General features: G+C 41.8%; 1 protein-coding gene across 3 annotated transcripts in view; it reads left to right on the forward strand.

Moving 5' to 3' along the window:
• Positions 1-23,333, forward strand: part of LOC121873197 (alpha-(1,3)-fucosyltransferase C-like) — a 45,741-nt gene extending 22,408 nt beyond the window's left edge. Inside the window, exons 6-11 of one of the 3 annotated variants that reach the window (XM_042376549.1) lie at positions 2,008-2,136; positions 3,645-3,773; positions 4,889-5,074; positions 14,737-14,895; positions 15,298-15,499; positions 23,303-23,333. In XM_042376549.1, coding sequence (XP_042232483.1) covers positions 2,008-2,136; positions 3,645-3,773; positions 4,889-5,074; positions 14,737-14,895; positions 15,298-15,493 — 799 coding nt within the window. In that variant the 3' untranslated portion in view covers positions 15,494-15,499; positions 23,303-23,333. Of the gene's footprint in view, positions 1-2,007; positions 2,137-3,644; positions 3,774-4,888; positions 5,075-14,736; positions 14,896-15,297; positions 15,912-23,182; positions 23,272-23,302 lie in introns of those variants that run through there. The other 2 variants (XM_042376548.1, XM_042376547.1) reach the window with 2 other exon arrangements.
• The last annotated feature ends 278 nt before the right edge of the window (positions 23,334-23,611 follow it).

Below are 23,611 nucleotides of genomic sequence, written 5' to 3' on the forward strand. Positions count from 1 at the left end.
GGCGAAAAAAATATGGTAAATGGTTTTAGTTTACTGAAGAAAATAAACAATTTGAGATCGGAACAGGTTGAAGGATAACTGATACCAAATAGTTATTACTTCAGTAGTACCCAATATTCAGCCTTAGCACTTATATTTCCTTTATATAGATTCAGTCAACGTAAATGAGCGAAATAATTTTATACACTTGACAACATTAAGTCAAACATCCATCAAGATGAAATAATGTGTGCCAAGTAAATTACATGTTAAATTAGGTTCGATTAGGTTGCTTGGTTTAAGTCAGGTTAGGTTTAGGTTTTGTTAGGTTAGATTAGGTTGTTTGGTAAGGTTAGATTAGGTTGTTTGGTATATGTTAGGTTAGGTTATTTGGTTTATGTTAGGTTAGGTTAAGGTTAGATTAGGTTGTTTGGTATATGTTAGGTTAGGTTATTTGGTTTATGTTAGGTTAGGTTAGGTTGCTAGGTTTATGTTAAGTTAGGTTGCTTGGTTTTTTAGGATAGGTTAGGTTGCTTGGTTTATATTAGGTTAGGTTGTTTGGTTTATGTTAGGTTAAGTTACTTGGTTCTATGATAGTTTAGGTTTTTGGTTTATGTTGGGTTAATTTGCTTGGTTTATGTTAGGTGTAATAGTCCCTGTCAACAGATACCTGTAGACAGTAGTACTTACTGTATATAATTGTGGCCTATCTACATATATTTATTGTATGATTTTCACTACCTGAATTAACTAGATAAACGCCAACTTTGCATAGCTTATCATTCCTTCTCACGTGCTAGATGATGTTTCCATATCCTCCACCTTCGACAGATGTGTTATAGGAGCTTTGGAAATTACCTCCTATATTGTCTCGTAAAAGGACAGTTGCCTATTATCAACAACATAGAGTGCATAGATTTTGTAAAATGAAAAAAAAATAGTGTTTGTGCAAACATTAAGTTCTCTGAGATAACTGCAAATGAAGACTACAAGTAACTCCAACTGAAACTACAAAGTAAAAAGGCATACTAAGATAAATTACGTATCAGTAATACTATAGTATGCAAAAACTAACATTTTAAAAGATCAGAAGCACACTGAAATATTACACGGCCCCTTCAAAGTTGGTGGATGAGTGTAACAGACTGAGGAGTTAGGCCGCTCTAGCTGTCAGCAGAGGCGGGAAATATGAAGTTGTTCGCAGTCATATTTCCCGCCTCTGCTGACGGCCGTGTAATATTTCAATGTGATTCTGATCTTTTAAAATATCAGTTTTTGCATAAGGTAGTAATATTGATACGTAATTTGTCTTAGTATGCCTTATTGTTGGTATACAGTAAGTATATATTAAATGCGTCCTACGAAAGCGTAAATTTGTTACCAGAGTTTAACAGATAATTCATGTATAAGATTTCTGATAAAATTCCTACGTGCTCATGTTTGAAATAATGGATGTATGTATCTTTATATAATTTAGCTGAATATCTTTCTCGTCAGAAACTGTCATCCCAACGATTATGAATAAACTCATTTAGAAATACATCATTACTTCAGAACGAAATCGAACAGATTTGCAACAGCCAATCAATCAGCTGTATCTCTTGAAAAGGGAGCGGGGCATCTCTTCTCAGCTGAGAAAAAACGCACTGTAGTGAGGTTTTCGAACATATCAATATCCTGTTCATAAGGTGCCAGTGGAAGGGAACACCGATTACAGTGCGTTTTTTTTCCCAGCTGAGAAGATATACCCCGCCCCATCTTTAAGAGTTACAGCTGATTGGCTGTTGCAAATCTGTCCGATTTCGTCCTGCAAAGTATGCCTTTTAAAACTGCTTTGTGAGGATTTCCTTTCGTAACATTAAGAATAATTTTGAGTGGCCTGTGCTTGTCGAATCTTCTCTTCAAGTATTGACTATAGATAGGTATCCGGTTTCTTGTTATGGTGTAACCAAAGACACGGGTACTTAATCAAGTCATCACAATCCAAAATTTATTGTAATAACTCATATGTTGTGTGTTGGTCTTCAGGTCTCCCCATACCCGCTACGTCTTCTGGATGATGGAGTCAGCATCTTACCTCTACGGCAATATTGGCCACTTCAATAACATCTTCAATTGGACATTTACGTACAGACTCGACTCCGATTTCCCAAACCAGTATGTTCATCTGGTTCTCAGGGACTTGTGGAACCCTGTTTATTGTTGGCCCTGTCTTGACGAGAGCTTTTGTACCTAAAAATAATAATTATACCACATGACCATTTGTTGTGGCAGTGGTGGACCGTTGACGCAAGATTCTAATAAATTCCTCCATTAGATTAAAATGGAAGTTTTTGTGAGAGAATGATGAAGATAAATTATTTTGTTGGAGGTTTATTCTGAGAATTGGAGTTCTTTGCATTCATCTGTTGTGAGGTTCAAGTAATTAACACTTTTGGGGTTTTCATACATAAAATAGCATATGATCTAAATTATCGCTTTAGGGTTTTCATATGCAAATTTGCGTATGAAGTAAAAAAAAAACAATTTTTCATATGAATGCTAGACACGCAAGATACACATTAGACACCGTCAGTGCGATCTGCCAACAATGTACACTACACTCCAAGGTCACCATAAGAACATAAGAACATAAGAAAATAAGGAGTCTGCAATAGGCCGGTTGGCCTGTGCATGGCAGCTCCTGTCGAGAGTTACTACCACTCTCTATCATCAATGAATCTATCTAGCCTCCTTTTAAAACTCTCCAACGTTCCAGCACTTACTACAAACTTGTTAAGCTTGTTCCACTCATCCACCACCCTATTTGTGAACCAGTTCCTTCCTATCTCCCTCCTAAACCAGCCTCCCTTTTGTGTTTAAAGGACACAGGATATAATGTTGACTTACATTTCCCAACAATGATTTCATTTATTATTCATTTATTCATAAGAGTGTTGTGAGAGTTTTGAACCATGCCTCGTGTTGCTGGCCAGGTTTGAGGGGTGAGGAAACGTAAAAAGTGCAAGGAAATTGCACCATGTGGTGATAGTATAGTGCCACCTGATGCCTCTCCCAAGGTAAATATTATTTTTTTACAACGTTTTTGCGATAACTATTTTTTTCCTAAATGTGTATGCTTTATAACGGAATAAGGTTCATATTGCAATCACATGAAATAACGAAGGTATAAAGTGATGTATAAACCTTTTCATTAAGCATAAACAAAAATTTTGTGTTCTATTCTTACATATAGAAATAATTATTTTAACGTGATTACTTATATAAAAGTGTTTTTATAAAATTTATTTACAGTGCTAATCCAAAAAATCCCACCTTTTTATTTAAAATAGCAAACTTGCTGTAACTCATTACGTAAAATTATCTCTCTTGTGGGGCAGTCAAGTGCGGTGAGGTGAGTAAGGCCAGACCCAAAGACGTGTGGGAGAGAGCTCCTACCCAAACCCAAGAGTGTGAAGTTCTCCCCACTATAACTTCTGTCAATATATAACAAGTGGCACAAGTTTCTTATACATTGTAAATTCTGAGGTGAAAAAGAACTTTAGACAGTGGTATTTTTTGCACGTAGTGGTTTAACGTTACAATATCAAAATGCTATCGTGATAAAACATTATCCTAACTTTGTTTTTCCATTCTATTTTTCTATCTGGTCAACACTTTGTCAGGTACGGGCGTGTCTACCGACGTCGGCAGCCCCTTCAGGAGCCAGAAGAGGAGCGGAACTACGCAGCCAACAAGACCAAGCTAGCAGCCTGGTTTGTGTCCAACTGTAGGACAGTCGGCGGCAGGGAAGAGTGAGCCATGACTTCGTATTTTGTGTTTTATTTTATGTGAAATATGTCTCTATATAAAGCTAACTGTTCAGGAACATTGAAGCCTTACAATACATTATATATTATTCCTTAAGCCAGTAAACATTTTCGACCCATCTCGAAGCTGCACTCATTTGCCCCACCCACAAGCTAACACACGAAACAATACATTAACGCTTTCGCCGTCTGATGACACTATTTGGGTTACGCACGTGGGCAGTGGTAAATTAAAAATAATTTCAACGAAAAATCTATGTATTTTGGTAAGACGCTAATAGCTTCATTGGCTGGTCAACGGGTGAGATCTGGACCGCAAGATTGGGCTGCAAAATGGAGGAAATACCTATACTCATTGAAATATCCTATTCTATATATTGTTGTTTTATTCTAATATTTTAACACACACATTATCCTTTGAATACACATGACGATCACTTGTATTCGCAAGTATTAATTTTGAATAATATGATTCCAGAAGTACCAACCAATACAGACAGAGACTACTGTATCAAGGCTGTAAAAAATAATTTCATTAATGAAAGTTCCATAATTAAGATATTTTTAGAATTGCAATACTTAAGACTGTAAGCTTAGAATTCATAAATGATTGAAAATCAAATACATTTCTCCCTGATTCTCCTCTCTCTTTGTGACCTTGCAATTCTCTTAATGTAATTATGAAATCCTTTATCTTGACTTAATCCTCATTTAGATACAGTCACCTGCATTTATACCTGGTACAGTGGCAGACACATTTTGTGAGATGTGTTTGTTTACATCATATTAAAAGTCCAGAAATGGCCCAGGTTGGCCCTAAGGAACCTCGTAATAGTGACCAGATTAATGGTGCTAGATAAGCAATCCACATAATTGCTACATCCCACAAAACGAACCAGCCACTGTACCAGGTATAAATGCAGGCAACTGTATGTGCAAATCCTTTTATCCAACCCTAAGGACTCACTTTGTAAATCTGAATACTCAAGACCACAAATGTAAAAAAATAACCTGTATAATTTTCCTTACTTAAAAATATGATTATCATCAATCAGGACCTATACAGTATTTTAGAGAAACAACACAACTATGTTTTTCAGGCTGGTAAAACTGTTAAGGAAATGGATCAAGATTGACCAGTACGGCCAATGTGGGTCGTTGAGTTGTGTGAGGAAGAACTCCAGTGGATGTTACTCTATGCTTGAGAAGAACTACAAATTCTACTTCTCCTTTGAAAATTCTCTTTGTCAAGATTATGCCACAGAGAAGTTGTTCAATATCTTAAGGTAAATTCCCAAATTATCTAATACTTATTGATTTGTTTTAGAACATCATTTGGTATAGAATTTACTCACAAGACACTTAGTAATTACATGACATAATCAGACAAAAATAACCTTGAAAATTGATAACCTTTATGGAATCTTTATATTTTCTATATAAAATCTAACTTCCATTATACATTTCTTTTCACTATATTTTGAAGAAACATACATCGTTGGGCTTTATTGACTCATATATTCAATATATATAAAATAATACAAATGGGTGTACAGCATATCAGGGAAGTGAGGTGTGAGGAGTAATATGTTAATGAGACAGTAAATTAACAAGATAGTAGTTAATGTTCATTAAGTCTGTAAACAAGGCAGAGTGGTTACTTCTCCAGCATTGCACTTCACAGTCCATATCATTATTGGCGAGGCAGACTGTGATGAATATTGTGTAGACCAGAATAATATTATTACTACAGCCACGGTCCAACTGGCTCATAGTAAAATACAATTGTTTACAAACAGAAAAAATGGAAGTTGAGCTATAACAGAGTGTGTAGGGTAGACAGGCGAAGGGTGTGTTAAGTGGGGGTAGCGGCCGAGTGGATATACAGTAGCTGCTAAATGGGTATAGTGGCTGAGAGGGTAGGGCGGCTGAGTGGGATAGCAGAATTGAATTGAAACAGTTTATGTAGCCAGAAAAATACAGATACAGAGTGGATAATAATAACAATATTAACATGGCTGAGCCAGTTGAGAACCTGAGCTCTCTTTTAGGCACCTAATATATACTATACATTTATCTCAAGGAAGTATTATGTAACATTTAGTATCATCTGGAATAGTGCAATAGCATGGTGGTAATAAGAACATCTCATAATGTTACCACGGTTATAACTTTAATATTTATTTATTTTATTTATATATTATTTTATATATATATATATATATATATATATATATATATATATATATATATATATATATATATATATATATATATATATATATATATACACTAGTGGTTATAGTGGCTGAGTGGGTTATCAACTGAGTGAGTATAGTGGCTGTGTGTATAGTGAAATAATGGGTATAGCAGCCGGATTGGTTATAGTGGCTGAGTGGGTATAGAGGTTGAGTGGATATAGCAAATGAATGGATACATTGACTGAGTGGTTATAGTGGCTGAGTGGTTATAGTGGCTGAGTGGGTATACCAGTTGAGTAGGTATAGCAACTGAGTGGGTATAGTGGTTGAGTAGGTAGAGCGACCGAACGGTTAGAGCGGCTGAGTGGGTGTTGTGGCTGAGTGAGTTGAGTGGCTGAGTGGGCATAACAGCTGAGTGAGCATAGTGGCTTATTGGGTATAGTGAATGGGTTGGTATAGCGGCTAAGTGGGATTAGCAGCCGAGTGGTTATAGTGGCTGAGCGGGTATAGCGGGGGAGTGAATAAAGTGGCTGATTGGGTGTAACGATTGAGTGGGTATAGCGACTGAGTGGGTATAATGAGAAAGTGGATAGAGCACCTGAGTGATTGAAGTGGATGCATGGATGTAGCAGCTGAGTCGGTATATTGGCTGAGTGCAAATAGCGACTGAGTGGGTAGAGTGGCTGAGTGGGTAGAGTAGCTAAGTGGGTATAGTGGCTGAGTGGGTACTGTGGCAGAGTGGGTACAGTGGCTTAGCGGGTAAAGTGGCTGAGTGGGTATATTGTCTGAGTAGGTATAGTGACTGAGAGGGTATAGTGGCTCATGACGCTCATAACCCACATGACGCTTCCCCTGCCAGTGCACAGCCTCTTTACCATCAAGACTTCTGCTGTGCCTCCTCGTGGCAACACACGGTAACTGGGTACCTCGTGGGCCCAGGTTAGACCAGCAGAGAATGTCGGAGCAGCAGTGGGCCTCAGAGGGATAGCACATTGGCCCACTGGCATGCGGACACGTCCTGGCGCATAGCAATCGCAGCCCCGCTGCCTTGCGGATTAACCTTGGTGGGTATAAGGCTATGAGAGTAAACCCCGAACGAAAAATCTGCGGTAGAGCCCCGCATCAGGCAGACATGCTTACAGAGCTCCAGTAAGACCCTAACGGCGGTTTCAGTGGAAGAGGTGACCAGCATGGGAAGCCAACGACTTCACCGGCGGATGAAGGCAATGCAAGAGGGACAGGCTACTAAGGCGAAACCCAACAAACTGTGCTTTCGGCAGTCCATTACATCTCTCCCTCTCCCCAGTCGTTGAAACTGCTTGTACCACTGGATCAGGAAAAGGAAGAGCCAGGATGTGGGGTTGCAGCTTGCACTCCTGCTTCACATCATAAATGAACTCACGCGCAGCCATCATCCAGATCATCATAACTCTCATCATCATCAAAACCCCTATCCCCAAAAAGTCCTATGGCGATAGTCGAATGGCAACGGGTACAGGCAGAGATGACTGCCAGGAGTATCTAATCACAACTCTGCGCATGGGCGGCATGGATAAGTTGCTCGTTTATGCACTGGGATCTAGGCAACAGTGAAATCTGGTCCTGTCTGTGCGACAGAGCAGCCCTTTCCAGCAGCCAAGCTGCTCACCCCACATGGGGAGGGGGCTAGAAAAGGAGCTCTAAACATAACCTGCCCAGAAAACCAACCTAGTCTGGGAAACCGCACCCAGTAAGGTCATTCTAATGTGGTTGAAAACATAATCATAATCACAAATCAAAGCAAAAACAAACTATACAACCTCTTATGGTCGCTGAATGGAATGTGAGGCCCCTTTTGGATACTGGCACAAAAGAGCGTCCTGAAAGAAGAACCGCCCTTGTGGCAAAAAAGCTGGCTAGGTATAACATCAACATAACAACCATTATTAAGTTCCGGCTCCCAGACGAGGGTAGACTCATAGATCGGGGTTCTGCTATACCTTCTTCTGGAAGCGTAAGAGTACTGCGGAGAGAAACAGCATTTACGGAGTTGGCTTTGCCATTCGCCCATCCATCCTGCATAGGCTAACTGAAATGCCCGTTGGGATAACATCAAGGAGGCCTTTTATGCCGACCTTGGCAGAATGTTAACCTCTATCCTGAGAGAAGATAAGGTTGTGCTCCTAGGTGACTTGAATGCCAGAGATTCTGACATATGGCAAGGAACCGTAGGTAGAAACGGAGTAGGCAAGTGTAATTCCAACTGTCTACTCCTCCTCAGCAAGTGTGCTGTCACCAACACCTTGTTTAGGCAGGCCAACAAGTTCAAGGGTTCTTGGCAACACCGATGATCCAAACACTGGCATCTCATTGACTACATCATTGTCAGAGAAAGAGATCGCCGAAATGTTCTCATCACTCGAACCATGCATGGCTCAGACCACTGTGACACTGATCAGGGGCTCGTCAGAGCAAAACTCGCCCTTCACTTCTCCCAAAATGCGCGAAGGAAACAAGCCTCCAGAAGAGACTTTAATACTACGAAATTGGAGGATCGAGCAAGTAGCACATGCTTTCAGAGAGCAGCTCAACAATGGGCTTATAAATAACCCAACAACAAACAACCTAAATCCGAGTGCTGAATGGGGTCCCATCATGGCTGTCATCAAAAATTCCTGCAACGAGACCCTCGGCCCGGTCAAAAGAAAATGCCAGGATTGGCATGATGAAAACTACCCGAAAATCGAAAAACTCGTCAATAGGAAACTTGCTGCTATCACTGACTGGCAGAACAACCCTAAGTCTCAGACCAAATCTGATACCTTCCCCGAGAAGAGAGCAGCAGTCCAGCGCCAACTTTTCAAACTAATGACTGATCGGTGGAAAAATATAGTGTGTGAAATGTAAAAAAATGAGGATCAACTCAAAGTGCGTGTATTTTTCTATTCCGCTTAAACAATATATGGCCCAACTACTAATGGTGTGGCTCCCCCCTCTGCTCACCCGATGATAACTTCGTAAGTAAAAACGAAGAAGGCATCCATCAGCACTGGAAAGAGCACTACTATTCCTTGCTCAACCGAAACACTGATGTGGATCGCCTGACTTCCCAGCAGTTTCTCAGCACCCAGAGCTGACCCACCTCAAATATCCTCTTTCCCAGGATGAGGTAGCTACTACCATCAAGCAGATGACAAATAACAAAGCCACAGAGCCTGATGGAATCGCAGCCGAGGTGTAGAAAGGAGGAGGACCTCTGCTTACCAGCCGTCTCCACTCTCTCCTTGAGAATATATGGGAGAAGGAGGAAATCCCCCAAGATCGACTATATTTATAAGAAGAAGGGAGACTGATCGGACTGTGACAACTACCCCGGGATCTCACTGCTGTCTGAAGCTAACAAGATTATCGCTCGAGTCCTCCTAAATAGACTTCTTCCTGAGGCGGAAAACTTCCTCCCAGAATCTCAATGTGGCTTTAGACCATCACGTGGCACCACTGACATGATCTTTGCTGCCCTCCAGATACAGAAAAAGTGCAGGAGAACAGCGTCGTGACTTGTACATGGCCTTTATTGACCTTACTAAAGCCTTCTTCTCGGTCAACAGGGAAGATCTCTGGCGAGCCTTCTGTCGCTTTGCCTGTGCACCAAAATTCATTGTCATTGTGAGGCATCTTCACGATGGCATTACCGGCAGTGTCCTGCACAATTGCACCCAGTCTGAGTTCTTCCCCATCCAAACGGGGGTAATATAAGGATGTGTACTAGCAACAACTGTCTTCTCTATTTTCTTGGCTGCCTTCCTTACTCGGCGCAGTGCCAATTTAGTTGGCAGGGTGGGCATCCAGTACCGGATGAAGGAACTTTTCAACATAAAACGACTCCAGGCAGGAACAAAGGTACCGGCCGCTTCCATCACTGAGCTTCCGTATGCAGACGACCTCACCCTCGCCACTCACACTGTACATGACCTACAGGAGATACAGAATATCTCCGCAGATGCCCATGCACACTTTATCCTTGAGGTGAATGCAGGTAAGACTCAGAATTACTTTCAGCCCGGCTGGTTCAACCACTCATCCACCATCCATCCAGCACAACGGTACTGCCCTCTCTAATATTACCCACTTTCAGTATCTTGGATCCACCTGTGCACCACTGCGGACATCGAAAAAGAAATTCAACATCGGATCAGATGTATATATCAAGCTTTTGGCAGATTCCATACCCGTGTCTTCAGCTATAGGGAGCTGAAATAATCTACAAATTTGCACGTATAACGAGCAGTGGTCCTCCCCACCCTGCTATATGCCAGCGAGACATGGGTCACATACAGCAGGCACCTCAATGCACTTGAAAACGTTCACCAACGCATTCGCTGAGAAGACAAGAGAACAAATGCCAGTATTCTCGCTGACACCAACTGTAGGAGCATCGAGTCTACTAATATCCATGAACAACTACCTGCATGGACGACAGGAGACTGCCAAAGCAGCTACTTTATAGTCACCTAATGAAGGGTAAATGCAACGCTGGCGGACAGCGGAAAGGTACAAGGATAATCTTAAGACAAACCTGAAAAGAATAAGTGCTAAGTCGAACCTTCACCTGGTAGACGATCATTCCACACCGTAACTCGTGGAGGAGCACCACACGAGAAGGTGTCAATACTTTCGAGTTAGCCCGACTGCATACCGGGTCAGACAAGCGCCAGCGCCGGAAAAACGCTGCCACCGCCCCTCTCGCTCCAGATGTAGCCCTCCACACGTGCACCGTCTGTGGCCAGCCCTGCCCATCCCGTATCGGCCTCTCGAGTCACTTCAGAACTCACCAACGAAGGTGACATCCTTAATAAGTCATATTGTATCATAGCTGGATGGTCGTCATACTTGATTCCGAGTGACAGCAAAGTAGTAGTAGTAGTAGTATAGTGGCTATGTGGGTATAGTGGCTCAGAGAGTATAGTGGCTGAGAGGCTATAGTGGCCGAGAGAGTATAGTGGCTGAGAGGGTATTGTTACGAACCCCTCCACCCAGCACTACGAACCACGCCATCTATTGTCCTGATCTACCTACCCAGCACCACGAGCAACGCCATCTAGGGACGAGACACGAGTATGACTCGTCTTAGTTACCACTCCGGGGTTTCTCTTCTCCATATCCTGGTTGTTGCGTCACCTCCTCAAAGTCTTCTTTGTCAGCTCCAATTCGAGGAGAGAACACTTGGCTCTGGGAAGTGACCACAGGATCATCTATCCTCTAAACCTACGTGCAGTGACTACCTACCGTCTTCTACAATACTCAGCCTTACTCGTCAGCCATCTCAGCTCCTCACTTAAGTACTTGTATTGTGTATTAACTCCCCCACGTCCACTTGCTTCAAGATTGTTTATGTTGTATTAATATGTATATACTGTTAATGTTTAGGTTAAGTTTGGTTAAGGGTAATTTATAAGCTGAATATTTTGTTAAGGGATTTATGGTACTCTATTATATACAACGAAAACTCACATCCTTTGTCTAACCTTTTATAGTCCGATTGTCTTTGTTTTTTTTATTGTTGTTACCTGTTGGGATCTGGGTAGACGTATAACTATATTCTAAATCCCCAACTCGTAACAGTATAATGTGCCGAGAGGGTATAGTTTCTGAGTGGGCAAATGCAGCTGAGTAGGTATAGGGGTCGAGTGGGTATACTGGTCGAGTGGGTATACCGGTCGAGTGGGGTATAGCAACAGAGTGAATGTAGAGTCTGAGTGGGTATAGTGGCTGAATGGGTAGAGCAGGTGAGTGGTTCGAGCTGTTGAGAGGGTATACTGGCTGAGTGGGTGTGCGGGCTGAGGAAGTACAGTAGCTTAGTTGATCGAGTGGCCGAGTGGGTATAGTGGCTGAGTGGGTATATTTGCTTTAGTAGGCATAGTTGCCGATTGTGTGAAGTGGCTGAGTGGGTAAAGTGTTGAGTGGGAATAGGGACTGAGTGAGTATAGCGGTCATGTGGGCTTAGCGGCTGAGTGAGTATAGTGGTTGAGTAGGTATAGTGGTTGAGTAGGTATAGTGGTTGAGTAGGTATAGTGGTTGAGTAGGTATAGTGGTTGAGTAGGTATAGTGGTTGAGTAGGTATAGTGGTTGAGTAGGTATAGCGGTTGAGTAGGTATAGTGGCTGAACGTGTAGAGCTTTGAGTGGGTATAGGGACTGAGTAGGTATAGGGAATGAGTGGGTATAGCGGCAGAGTGAATATAGTGGTCGAATGGGTAGAGCAGCTGAGTGGGTATAGTGGCTGAGTGAGTAGAGCGGCTGAGTGGGTATAGTGGCAGCGTGGGTATAATGGCTGAGCAGGTATAGTGCCTGAGTAAGTAGAGCAGGTGAGTGGATATTGTGGCTGAGTGGGTAATGTGTCCGAGTGGGTAAAGGAGCTGAGTGGATAGAGGTGGGGATTGGGTATAGTGGCTGAGTGGGCTTAGTGGCTGAGTGGGTATACTGGTATGAGTAGGTATAGCGGCTGCGTGTGTAGACCTTTGAGTGGGTATAGGGATTGAGTGGGTATAGGGACCGTGTGGGCATAGTGGCTGAGTTGGAAGTGGAGCTGAGTGGATATATTGGCTGAGTGGGTATAGCGGCAGAGTGGGTGTAATGGCAATACTTGGTAAAGGTAGGCTGTATGTAAAGGTGATTGTGATTGGTGGATCTGTTTTCGGCTGTATTACTGTCAGGATAATTATTAAACAAACCAAAGGTAAAAAATTTATGATACACATAAACTATTCATTGTTATTTAAGGTCAGAAGAAGTTTCCAAATTTTCGTATATTTGTTTAAATAATGAAGAAAATTTGATGTAAGAATCTTGTGGCAGCTGTAGTTGTAGTTGAGTTGTCTATTCTGAGTAATTCAGTCAGGTCTTGACACTGAGGGTGGTATCACTTCTCAGTGCCACGCAGGACAGAGGTTCATACACAAAGAAATACATCATATTCATTAACAGTATATATAGATCAGATTCACTGTTCACTGCCATGCAGGACAGAGGTTCATACACAAAGAAATACATCATATTCATTAGCAGTATAGTGTATATAGGTCAGAGTCATGTGGGTGATGTCACTATTCGCTGCCATGCAAGACAGTGGTTCATATACATTGGACGTCATATTCTAATTGAAGATTAATCAGTGTGGGCAAGCAAATTTGGGATAAACAGCAAGAATGTTCTCAAGCACCCCAAATTCAATGTAGTAATTACAAAGTTCATGATGCAATAAGCCAGGTGGCCTGAAGTCTTTGACAGTGACACATTCAATAATATAGTGTTCAAGTGTACGCTTTAAAGGTTTATCACAAAGTTTACATGCTGAGTGTTCCGGTATGGGTACAGCGTTACTAACTTGCCAGATGTGTCTGTATCCTAGCCTAATTCTGGCCACGACTACATCACGTTATCTGGTTCTGTCCTTATGCTGGCCATAGCGGTACCTCTCGTCACAAAATTTTTCATATATACTAATGCTACAACTGCCAGGTCTCTCAGCATTTCTCAGTTCTTCTAGATCAGAGTTCATTATTTCTGACTTGAATGTTTTTAAGTACAGCATTGGACAGGCCAAGGTCAAGGTCAACATTTTCTTTCTTACATGCCTCATTGGCCAGTCTATCAGCATGGTCATGATACCTAATTCCAACACGGGACGGAATCCACTCGAATTCGATACGAGTGTTGTTCTCATTGGCAGTTATCATATTTCTTTTAATATCACATACAACTTTAGACATAGAACCTGACGGGCTGTTCATTAATTTCAAAGCACTTTGAGAGTCACAGAATATTACACCACCTCCATTTTCTTTAAGGTAGTCTGTTGCTTTGTAGAGTCCAGTTAGTTCAATTTGTGTTGTGCTGGCCCAGTTGTTCAGCCTTTGATTGTTTGACTCTATCTCTCTTTTTCTTTACATATTACAATTGCACAGCCTGTTCTACCTGTGTTTGTCTGCACAGACCCATCAGTAAAAGTATAACATTCACTTGATTTAATACTCTCTATGTGTCGGTTAATAGTTTCTAGTGTGACATCTCATCACATCGGTGTTTAGCATTTGCTTACTACCAACAGGAGTGTAATTAATAGGAACTGACATATCCAGCCAAGGAGGAATGGCATTAATGAGTTCGTCTGGGGTGATTGGGACATTCAGTTTCAAAAGATCTGCAACACTTTTATGAAGCTAGGCCCCAAAGAGAGTCTTTTGTGGAAAGTTAGCGAGACAGTCGGGATTACTTAGATAGAACATCAACTCAGTTTGTATTGAGCTGTAGTTTGGGGACCATTGTTCTTCAAAACTTTGACACAAAACATGGTATTAAGTAGAGCTATCCTCTCAGTACTTAAATTTACACTTAGGGAAGTGAAGTTGGTCGAATGCCGTGGTATTAGTAACCTTGTGTACCGGAAAAGACTTATTTTCATGCCCATAGTACTAATCTGTCTGAGGATGGTGTTTTTAAGTATAGTTATAAATATACAGCGTGTATTTCATCTATATTGTTATAATATTGTTTTCAAAAGATTTTTTTTAAGTGAAGACGGCGTCACATGACTTAAACTGACACAACACCGGTAGTTTGAGTGTGCCACACTCACACAACTGATACCAAAGGTTGACTCATGGACGGGAGCTCATTCCAATTATGATAAAAATATATAGCGTAGGGAAGTGCGAACGTGAGAGATAACGTAATAGGGATTGCATGTCACACAAGACCGGTCCTCCAACAGGCTAAGCGTGGTACCAGTGGTGTACGGTCAAGGCAATTACTCGATGCTGGCGCCACCTCACTCCTACATCGACGCCCTCAGCTTCCCCACAGCTAAGGCCCTCGCCGAGTACCTCATCTACCTGGACAAAAACGACACTGCCTACAATGAGTACTTCAGGTGAATCCTAGTTTAAATCCTTCCTAGGTCTAAATATGACCCCATCGTGAACACTTAAAGAGACTCTGTCAAGGTTTGCAGCGCGTCCCTCCCCCCTCCTCCGTTTACACCTCTCCCTTGTCTCCTACTCTTTATACTATAATTTAGTTAAATATATTGTATGTAATTCACACCTTCATTCCACGTCTACTTCATATTTACAGTTTTTTGCAATATTACTCCAAAACAACGTGAAATATGCTGGGGGTGGAATGATTTGCTAGATTACAAACAGATTAAACCGAGTACAGTAGAGTACAGTATCTCTTTTCCTGTACTTATATCTGTGGCTTTACTTGTATATGTGCCTATAACTATATGTGTATATGTGCTTGTATGAAACTGTTTGTATTTTCGCCACAGATGGAAACGTTTTCACTGGATTCCTCACACTTGGGCGAATGTAGCCAAGCCGTACTGCGATATGTGTGAGCGCCTCCACCAGGACAACACCACCAAAGTGTACAACCTGCAGCAGTGGTTTGTCCAAGACTCTCACTGCAAGTCCAGCTACAGCAAGGACATATCTTTGTTCATAAACGGATATATCAAACGATAGCACACAGTAATTATCCCTGTAGTGATAATTTTCGTCATTTTTCTCATATTCGTCGGCATTTCATCTCCGAAGTTTTATATCAGTTTTATATCAGTATATTCCGTGAACATGGAATAAAGAATGAATTTCATAGTTCCACGTATCAATTTTTCTCCGTGAAAAAGAAAAAGTCCACAAAAGAAGTCCTCAGTCACACGCTGTTCATATCGCCACAAATATTGCATATGTTTCAGAATTCTTAGTTGCTTATAATGGAACTACTTGTTGATATGAAGATAGTGTCTAATAAATTCAGTAACATACTGTATAAGTCTTTGTTCTCAGGACAACGTCGACTTCAGTGTTACTAACGTGATTCCAACAACTCACTCAATGTATGATGTATTATCGTGCTGGAGGAAGTAATTATCAAAACAAACTGTATTTTATTTATCTATCAATGTTATTGACGTGTGTGTGTGTGTGTGTGTGTGTGTGTGTGTGTGTGTGTGTGTGTGTGTGCATTTACCTAAACTACGCGCTTGGAGAGATTAATTATATAAATGCAGTTGTAACCGCCCGATGAGCGACTGTGGAATAATGAGACCCTTGCACGTAGGACTTGCTTGTTCTTTATTCGGTTAAAACCTTCAGAGTACAAATTACATATGGTACAAATGAGATAATTAATTCGCTCGTAAGTTCCTTCACTATTAACAACTACACATGATATATTTGAGTAGAGTGGGGTGCTAAACCATAAAAAACTTACGTGTTTCCTGTCTAATGTAGGACTTATTAGCTCCCTGACTTGTTAACTCACTGGACGGCTAGAGACTATCTTCTGAACCCCACAGCAAGCGAGTTAGCCAGCCCCGAGGCGAGGGCCATCTGTTTCACATTTAACACCTCAGCAAAGTTCGTTGTAAACACTCACTCTGTCTCTCTCCTGTCTCCCTTTCTCTCTCTCTCTCTCTATCCCTCTCTCTAGTTTATCCTACTGTGGCGGTAACACTCCCCCTGTCGAGCTTGCTTGAAACCCATTGTCTGCCAGGAGTCTCACTCTCCGACTACCTCCAATAGGCAGAGCTTTGTCACTAGACGTATTAACACTGAGTCCTTCGTCTTCAATTTGGCACAACGCACCAGGCTGTCGTCACCCGGCACCGCTTCCAATACCCGTCCTAGCATCAATTTGCTTCTTGGGAGAGGATGTCAAGATATAATGATGATATCCCCAGTGCGGAAGTTGCGGTGTGCCTGGAAGTGCTTCTGTCACCGCTGGAGTGTCTGGAGATATTCTTTCACCCACCTCTTCCAGAATTGCTCCGCAATGAATTGGGTATGCTTCCATTTTCGTCGGTACGCTTCTGCTATGGACTGATCGCCTCCAGTGGGCAGGGTTCCCGCGTGCATTCACAGTAGGTGAAGCGGAGTGAGTGCTTCTAGGTCTCTCGGGTCGTCGGATACCGGGGTGATGGGCCTCCCATTGACGATCTCTTCCACGGCACAGAACAGGGTGTAAGTCGCTTGTCGTCTAGTACCTGTGTGCCCATCACCCCCTGGAGAACCTTCTTCACCATGCCGATCTGACGCTCCCATACTCCACCCATGTGAGAGGCAGTCGGAGGGTTGAACTCCCATTATATTTGTCTCTGCAAGGGTGTGTTCCTTACATTGTCACTGCTGTTCCACTTACTCACCGCCTCCTGAAGTTCTCTGTTCGCTCCAATCATGTTGGTTCCATTGTCGGATCTGATGCGCTTGGGAGGTCCTCTGCAGGATGTGAACCTAGTCATGGCATTGATGAATGAGTCTTTGTCTAGTGAGGTGAGGACTCTCAGGTGTATAGCTCGGGTGGCTAGACATGTAAACAAGCATCCTCATCTTTTCGCCCTGGTCCGTCCTTGTTTAACCATGAAGGGACCAAAACAGTCGACTCCTGTGCAGGTGAATGGCCGCTCTTCTGGAAGTACCCGGTCCTCTGACAGGTCAGCTTGGCGTTGGTGGGTAGGCTTCCAATTGCTACTTCAACAAATTACACACGTACTGGCGTTTATTGTTGTTGTTTACCACGTGCCTGACACATTCGTGATTACACAGGCCTAAACACATTCTAACTTTGGTAAGAAGTAACATAATATATAATGTATATATATTCAATAAAGGCAGCATATAAACATACACATATATAACACTATTTTCCCTTTCAAAATAGAGCATGGCTTCTACAAATCCTAAATAAACAAAACTTGCAGAATTACATATGGCAGGAAAGAAGAGAATAGAACACAAGAGATATAACTTCCTGACTAAGCAGTTTTGAAAGGCCTGTTCACAATTCAGATAATCAGAGGTCTAATTTCATTACAGGTCTCCTAACTCTGTTTGATCTTCTAGGACTATTCCCTCTATCAAGTGCATTATTAGTGACAGACGTATCATCACTATAGTTAGTTGACACAGTGAGTGGATGCTGGGTAACATCATCTTTGATCTCATAATCATGAGTTGGGGTCGGTAGGACGTGGTGCTTGGGGCAGGAAAAGGAGCAGCTGCATGCTTAGAGGAGCAGAGCTGCTCTAGGGTGTCTAAGCTGTGGTGCAGAGACTGTAGCTGTAGAGCCGATGAGAGCTGCCTCCGTGTGGATAAGCCAGTCTTCAATGTTGTGATTGAAGGCTGGGAGAGTGATCAGTTTCTCCTCCATCCTGTGTGAGTGTGATTCTCTGGGGGTCACCATTTGTGGGGTTTTGATATATTAGTTCACACTCAGGATGGGATGGAGAAATGAAACTCACAATGTGCTCTCTGTACATATATCGTATTGGATGTACAATGCAGCTTGGTGCTGGGAAGTGGCAGCGTGGTTACAAGCGTGGAGTAAAGAGAACTGGTTGGTGAGGGTGCTCAGAGGAGGGTTTGCTTGCTGGTGGCTGTAGGGAGAAGAAGGGCAGGTCACGGCGGGGTGAGGTCTTATATAGCGGGGGTAGGCGTGGCTTGATAGTTGACCTCCGCTTTGTTAGGCGGCACTGGTTACCGACGTTAGACCACTTGGCGTAAGCTGGGGAATTCGAACAGGGGTCGGCTAGTCAGCGACAAACTGCAGTAGAAGTTGTAGGGGAGATGTCCACTACAATACCACCCTCAGTGTCAAGACCTGACTGAATTACTCAGAATAGGCAAACTGTACTCACAAGCTTTGTCAAAAAATTTGTTAAACTAAAACTAAAAAACTAACCTGTCCAATTTGAATAAATAATATTGTTGGTAATTTTATCGGTTAAAATACTCGAAAAATATCAATTTCTGACAGAAACGTTATTGATTTTTTTTCCTCTTTCTCCCTATATAACACTCAATATACACAGTAAGTAGGTGTTGGCAACTTCAAAATATTTACCAAATTATTTGAGCAAAGAACATAGTCAATCTCTACGCTAAGAAACAACTACCAAAAAAACTAGAGATAATGCTTTCAGAAGACTTACGAGATGACCTTGTTCTTATAATTTACGACTGTGTTACTGCCACAGTAGGATAAACTAGAAGAGAGAGGGATAGAGAGAGAGAGAGAGAGAAATGGAGACAGGAGAGAGATAGAGTGCATGTTTACAACGAACTTTACTGAGATGTTAAATATGAAATAGATGGCCCTCGCCTTGGGGCTGGCTAACTCGCTCCCTGTGTGGTTCAGAAGATAGTCTCCAGCTGTCCAGTGAGCTAATAAGTCCTACATTAGACCCGAAACACGTAAGTTTTTATATAGTTTAACACCCCACTCTACTCAAATATATCATATGTAGTTATTAATAGTGAAGGAACGTACGAGTGAATTAATTATCTCATATGTAACATATGTAATTTGTACTTTGCTGGTTTTTACCGAGTAAAGAAACGTGTCAAAACGTGGGTCCTACTGTAAGGGCAGGGAGGTGGGGGCTTTCTTTTTTTCTGTTCTTTTGTGTTTTATTTTATTTTCTTATTTTATTCATTTTCTCCGTTAGTTCTGTCTAATTATTTTATTTCCTATAGTTACTTCATAACCTCTGACCTTTGGTAGCATGACGAGGGTTTGGGCACATGGGTTCTGTAATTCTGGTATCAAGCTATTGGACAAGAAGAGAGGTACATACTGAGGGAAAATGATGCCCCTAACATACTCTAAAAATGGTTTATTAATATGAAATTTAATTTGGTTGAAGATGTCATTAACATACATCTACAAGGATCAACTTCTTGGCTTTACCCATCTGCAATTCCAATTAGATACTCTTTCTTCTAATATCATTACTGGTTGTACATTTAAAAGAACACACAACATGACAAGCTTACATATGGTACCTTCACTAGAACTCAGTTGGTAGTACATATGGAGGATGTACTCACAACACATAACACGTTATTATTGGTACTATCAATATTTATGGGTTCACTACTCAACATGGGATAACTATATTTCTGCTAATCATCCCCAATCATATACAACAATAATGCTTTGACCCATATAACTGTAAGGAGTGCCCCAGGATGTCACACTGGTGTTACCACGACAAACGGAGAGCGCTGCTTGGGTAAGTTAAAGTCCGACACACGGCGAGGGAGTTCGGGCTTAGTTCCCAGGGTGCTTACTGGCACAATTTAATCATGCCAAATTAACGATATCCTGCAAGGCAGCCAGGTGGTGTGCAGCTACCAGTCTCCCGGTGATTGTCGGGTATTCAGCTAACACACACACTGTGCCTGAGATATGATGGGACAGCATCAGAGATGTGAAAAATAATTCAATCACAAACAATCTTCCGTCTGGCCATGACAGACGATATTTATGTTACATTAATTCTTTAACTGGGTAAATGATAATTTCACTGTTACAACATGAACATTGATATTCACAAAATTCACTAAGTTAAACTGACTTCATATGGTGGGCGTGAGAACGTACACATACCTGAGATATGATGGGACAGCGTCAGAGATGTGACGCTGCTCCTCGGGCACGAGTTTATATATGGCTAACTGGCAACTCAGTCCTGTGCGCTACACATGCCAGAAAGGCTAATCACTCAATGACAGAAATTTCATTCAACTCAGTTGCTATACATTTAACTATGAAAATCAATGCCATGGGTCAGGTGAATTTCTTACGTCTATTTGTATAATCTAATCAGAGATTGGGCTTGCCAGGAAAAAATGATATGGATGTCAAATACACACGCTGTTAACGTTATTCTCACAACATAAGTGGATTTCTAGACAAGGGCCCTCCATGGGTATACGTTGAGATCTTGGAGATAAGAGTGTGACATATTCTTTTCAGAAGATTAATTACTTTCTTAAATAGACAACTGACAATAATCAAACTACAAATATCAGATTCTCTGAGGTTTGGGCATCAAAATAATCTAACTTCAGTAGCAATTGGAAATTCATGGCTATCCCCAAGGACGATATCAAGGGATGTCGTTCATACGAGCAGACTCGACACTCACTTACTTAACAAGTGTTACAAACAATAAAGACAGTTGAAGCTTTCAACATCACTCACAAAGGATCTTGAATGCTTTAACTGTCATCAGACATATCTAAGTTGGTGCAAAACAACAGTGTTCTCGCTCACATTCAAATTTACTTTATAGAGGTTGGTTTCAGGAAGTCAGACAAAAAAGACTGCACCTAAGCTAGAGAAAACGAGTTTCTTTCTTGGGATAACTCTCCAGTTATCAACATGTTTTGAGGGCGTGGAGCATAATATGAATCATCAGGTTTCAAACAGACCAGCCGTGCCATTGTGACCATGACACAGCTCCCCTCCCCCCTTCCCCAAGATTCTTATTATGCGGTAACGTTGGCTAAGCATGGACAGTAGTTACACAGATTTTTTAAATAACTGTTACCTTTTGTCATGGTTTTACACTACATACAATCATAACAACACATCAGAACTATTACAGGCATAAAGCTGGCACAACGAGGCATACAAAACAAGAACACAATGGTTACATGCATGGGATAAAAGGTAGTAAAAAAAACCAATCTATCATCAACTGACAACATTAAAAAGCGAAAAAAATACAGGTAGATATACATACATAGGAGAATAATGTACTGATATAGAAAAAGCATAAAAATGTGGGTTACATACATAACATAAAATTTTTGTTACACAATACAAACTCTTGAGATACAGCTTCTCATATCAAGAAAGTTTTCATTGAGGAGGGTGATCAAATGCTTACTGGACACCACTGAGATTAAACTTAGACCTCTCAAGCTAGGATATAAATGAACGGAGACCTGGGAACCCAAACCAGTCCAAGGACTGTCTGTACTTATAGCATTAGTTATGTAGCGGTATCGGTGCCATGCTTCCATGCCCGGTACCACTGAAAAAAACCACGAACACTACTCCTATACAACAACAGCAAGCCTAGCTAGGACTTGACACACAAAACTTGAGAAATCACACCTGGTATCTTTACTCACTCCAGTAACAGATACCCATCAGATGATTGCATGCTTATGCCAATCCATCTTCCAATCTCTTTGTCCTTAGTGCAACCTTGACAACCCCTCTATAAAATACTCCAGGAAAAAAATTAAAAATAAAATTTCAAAATTTTCCCCCAAAATTGAAGAAATTAAAATTCACAATTACCTACAAACTCACTAGTGTCAAACATTCTCATTGCACCACATTCAACATCTCACATGGGCAAACAGCATACTCACTTTCCACAACTTACTGATGCAAGGCAACAACACATTCTCTCACTTTTCAGTTGTATCTCTAAATTTCAAAACACAAATCTGAAAAACATAACACTTCACCATGCACATCAACAACCAATGCAGTCCAGTTTAAAGGTCTACAACCCTTTAAAGATATCTCGGCAACAATGATGCATTTGTCTCATTGACTAGTAAGAGAGGCATTCTTTACTCTTCTTCCCCTCTACACCTTCCTGTCCATCAGACCATTGTCCTGATGAAACAACTTTTGAGACCTGGGTGTCATTCCTGTGAACGAATATGTCTCCACCCTCATGCTGTACTTCTCAACTCTACTCATCAACTTATCGGACACGGGTTCTGAGCTGTCTGCCATGAACTGTCCCTTTGTGACGGCCATCATGCCTGGAGGTCACAACAACTCACTGTAACTACACAACACAGGCACAGTGTACACCTTCAAATACAAGCGGATTACCACTTAACTGACCTTCTAATACGCAAAAACACTTGAAATACTGCTCAAATTATTAATCACCACCACTAGTGATAATACTGATATGAGATCTTTTACTTTAAGGCTTCACTGGTGAATACATGAGAAAAAATATCACTGTACTCTTTTGTCACTTTTCAGGGCACACTTAAAGTACATACTCAAAACACTGATACTTGCTAGTAACAATCTCTGCATGGTGCAACACTGTGTGAACTCTTCCCGAATTACATTGTATTCACAATTGTGGGTCCATACCCTGCACAACAGTCTATTTTCAAAGATTGTATTAGCTTGGCATCCATGTGAGGTCCTCATACACAATCAAATTCAATACTCTAGAAAATTAACTAACTTTAAAGAGAACCATAGACATTTTCATTACTGAGAGTCATGCTCACAAAAATAATTGATAATATTTTACGAGACTGTCCCCTCTGTACTCAACAAGTAATCACTGTCCTTTTCAATTTCAATTGCCTCAGATGCTACCCCCGGCCCAGCAGCACCCCCAACAAACTACGCCTGCACCAGTCTACCCGCAGTTACCACCTGCAGCACCACCTCGCCCACAACAATTCTGGGCACCCTCTTATCTCCCACAGGTACCCCCTGCTGCTGTCGTGGACCCTGCTGCTGTCTTGCACCCTGCTGCTGTCTAGCACCCTGCTGCTGTCTTGCACCCTGCTGCTGTCATGGACCCTCCTCCTGACATGGCCCCTGCTCCTGATGTGGCCCCTGCTCCTGATGCGGCCCCTGCTCCTGACGCGGCCCCTGCTCCTGACGCGGACCCACACACCCCACCAGGCGCTACTGAGGACTGTGTACCTGCCGCGAGAAAAGCACCACATTCCTTGCCTACAAACCCCTCCTTCTCCCTCTGCTTCTCCCACAGATCTCGTGTATGTAGACAA

The sequence above is a fragment of the Homarus americanus genome, unplaced genomic scaffold, assembly GCF_018991925.1.
Source record: "Homarus americanus isolate GMGI-L3 unplaced genomic scaffold, GMGI_Hamer_2.0 scaffold32929, whole genome shotgun sequence".
In the NCBI taxonomy this organism is placed as follows: domain Eukaryota; kingdom Metazoa; phylum Arthropoda; class Malacostraca; order Decapoda; family Nephropidae; genus Homarus; species Homarus americanus.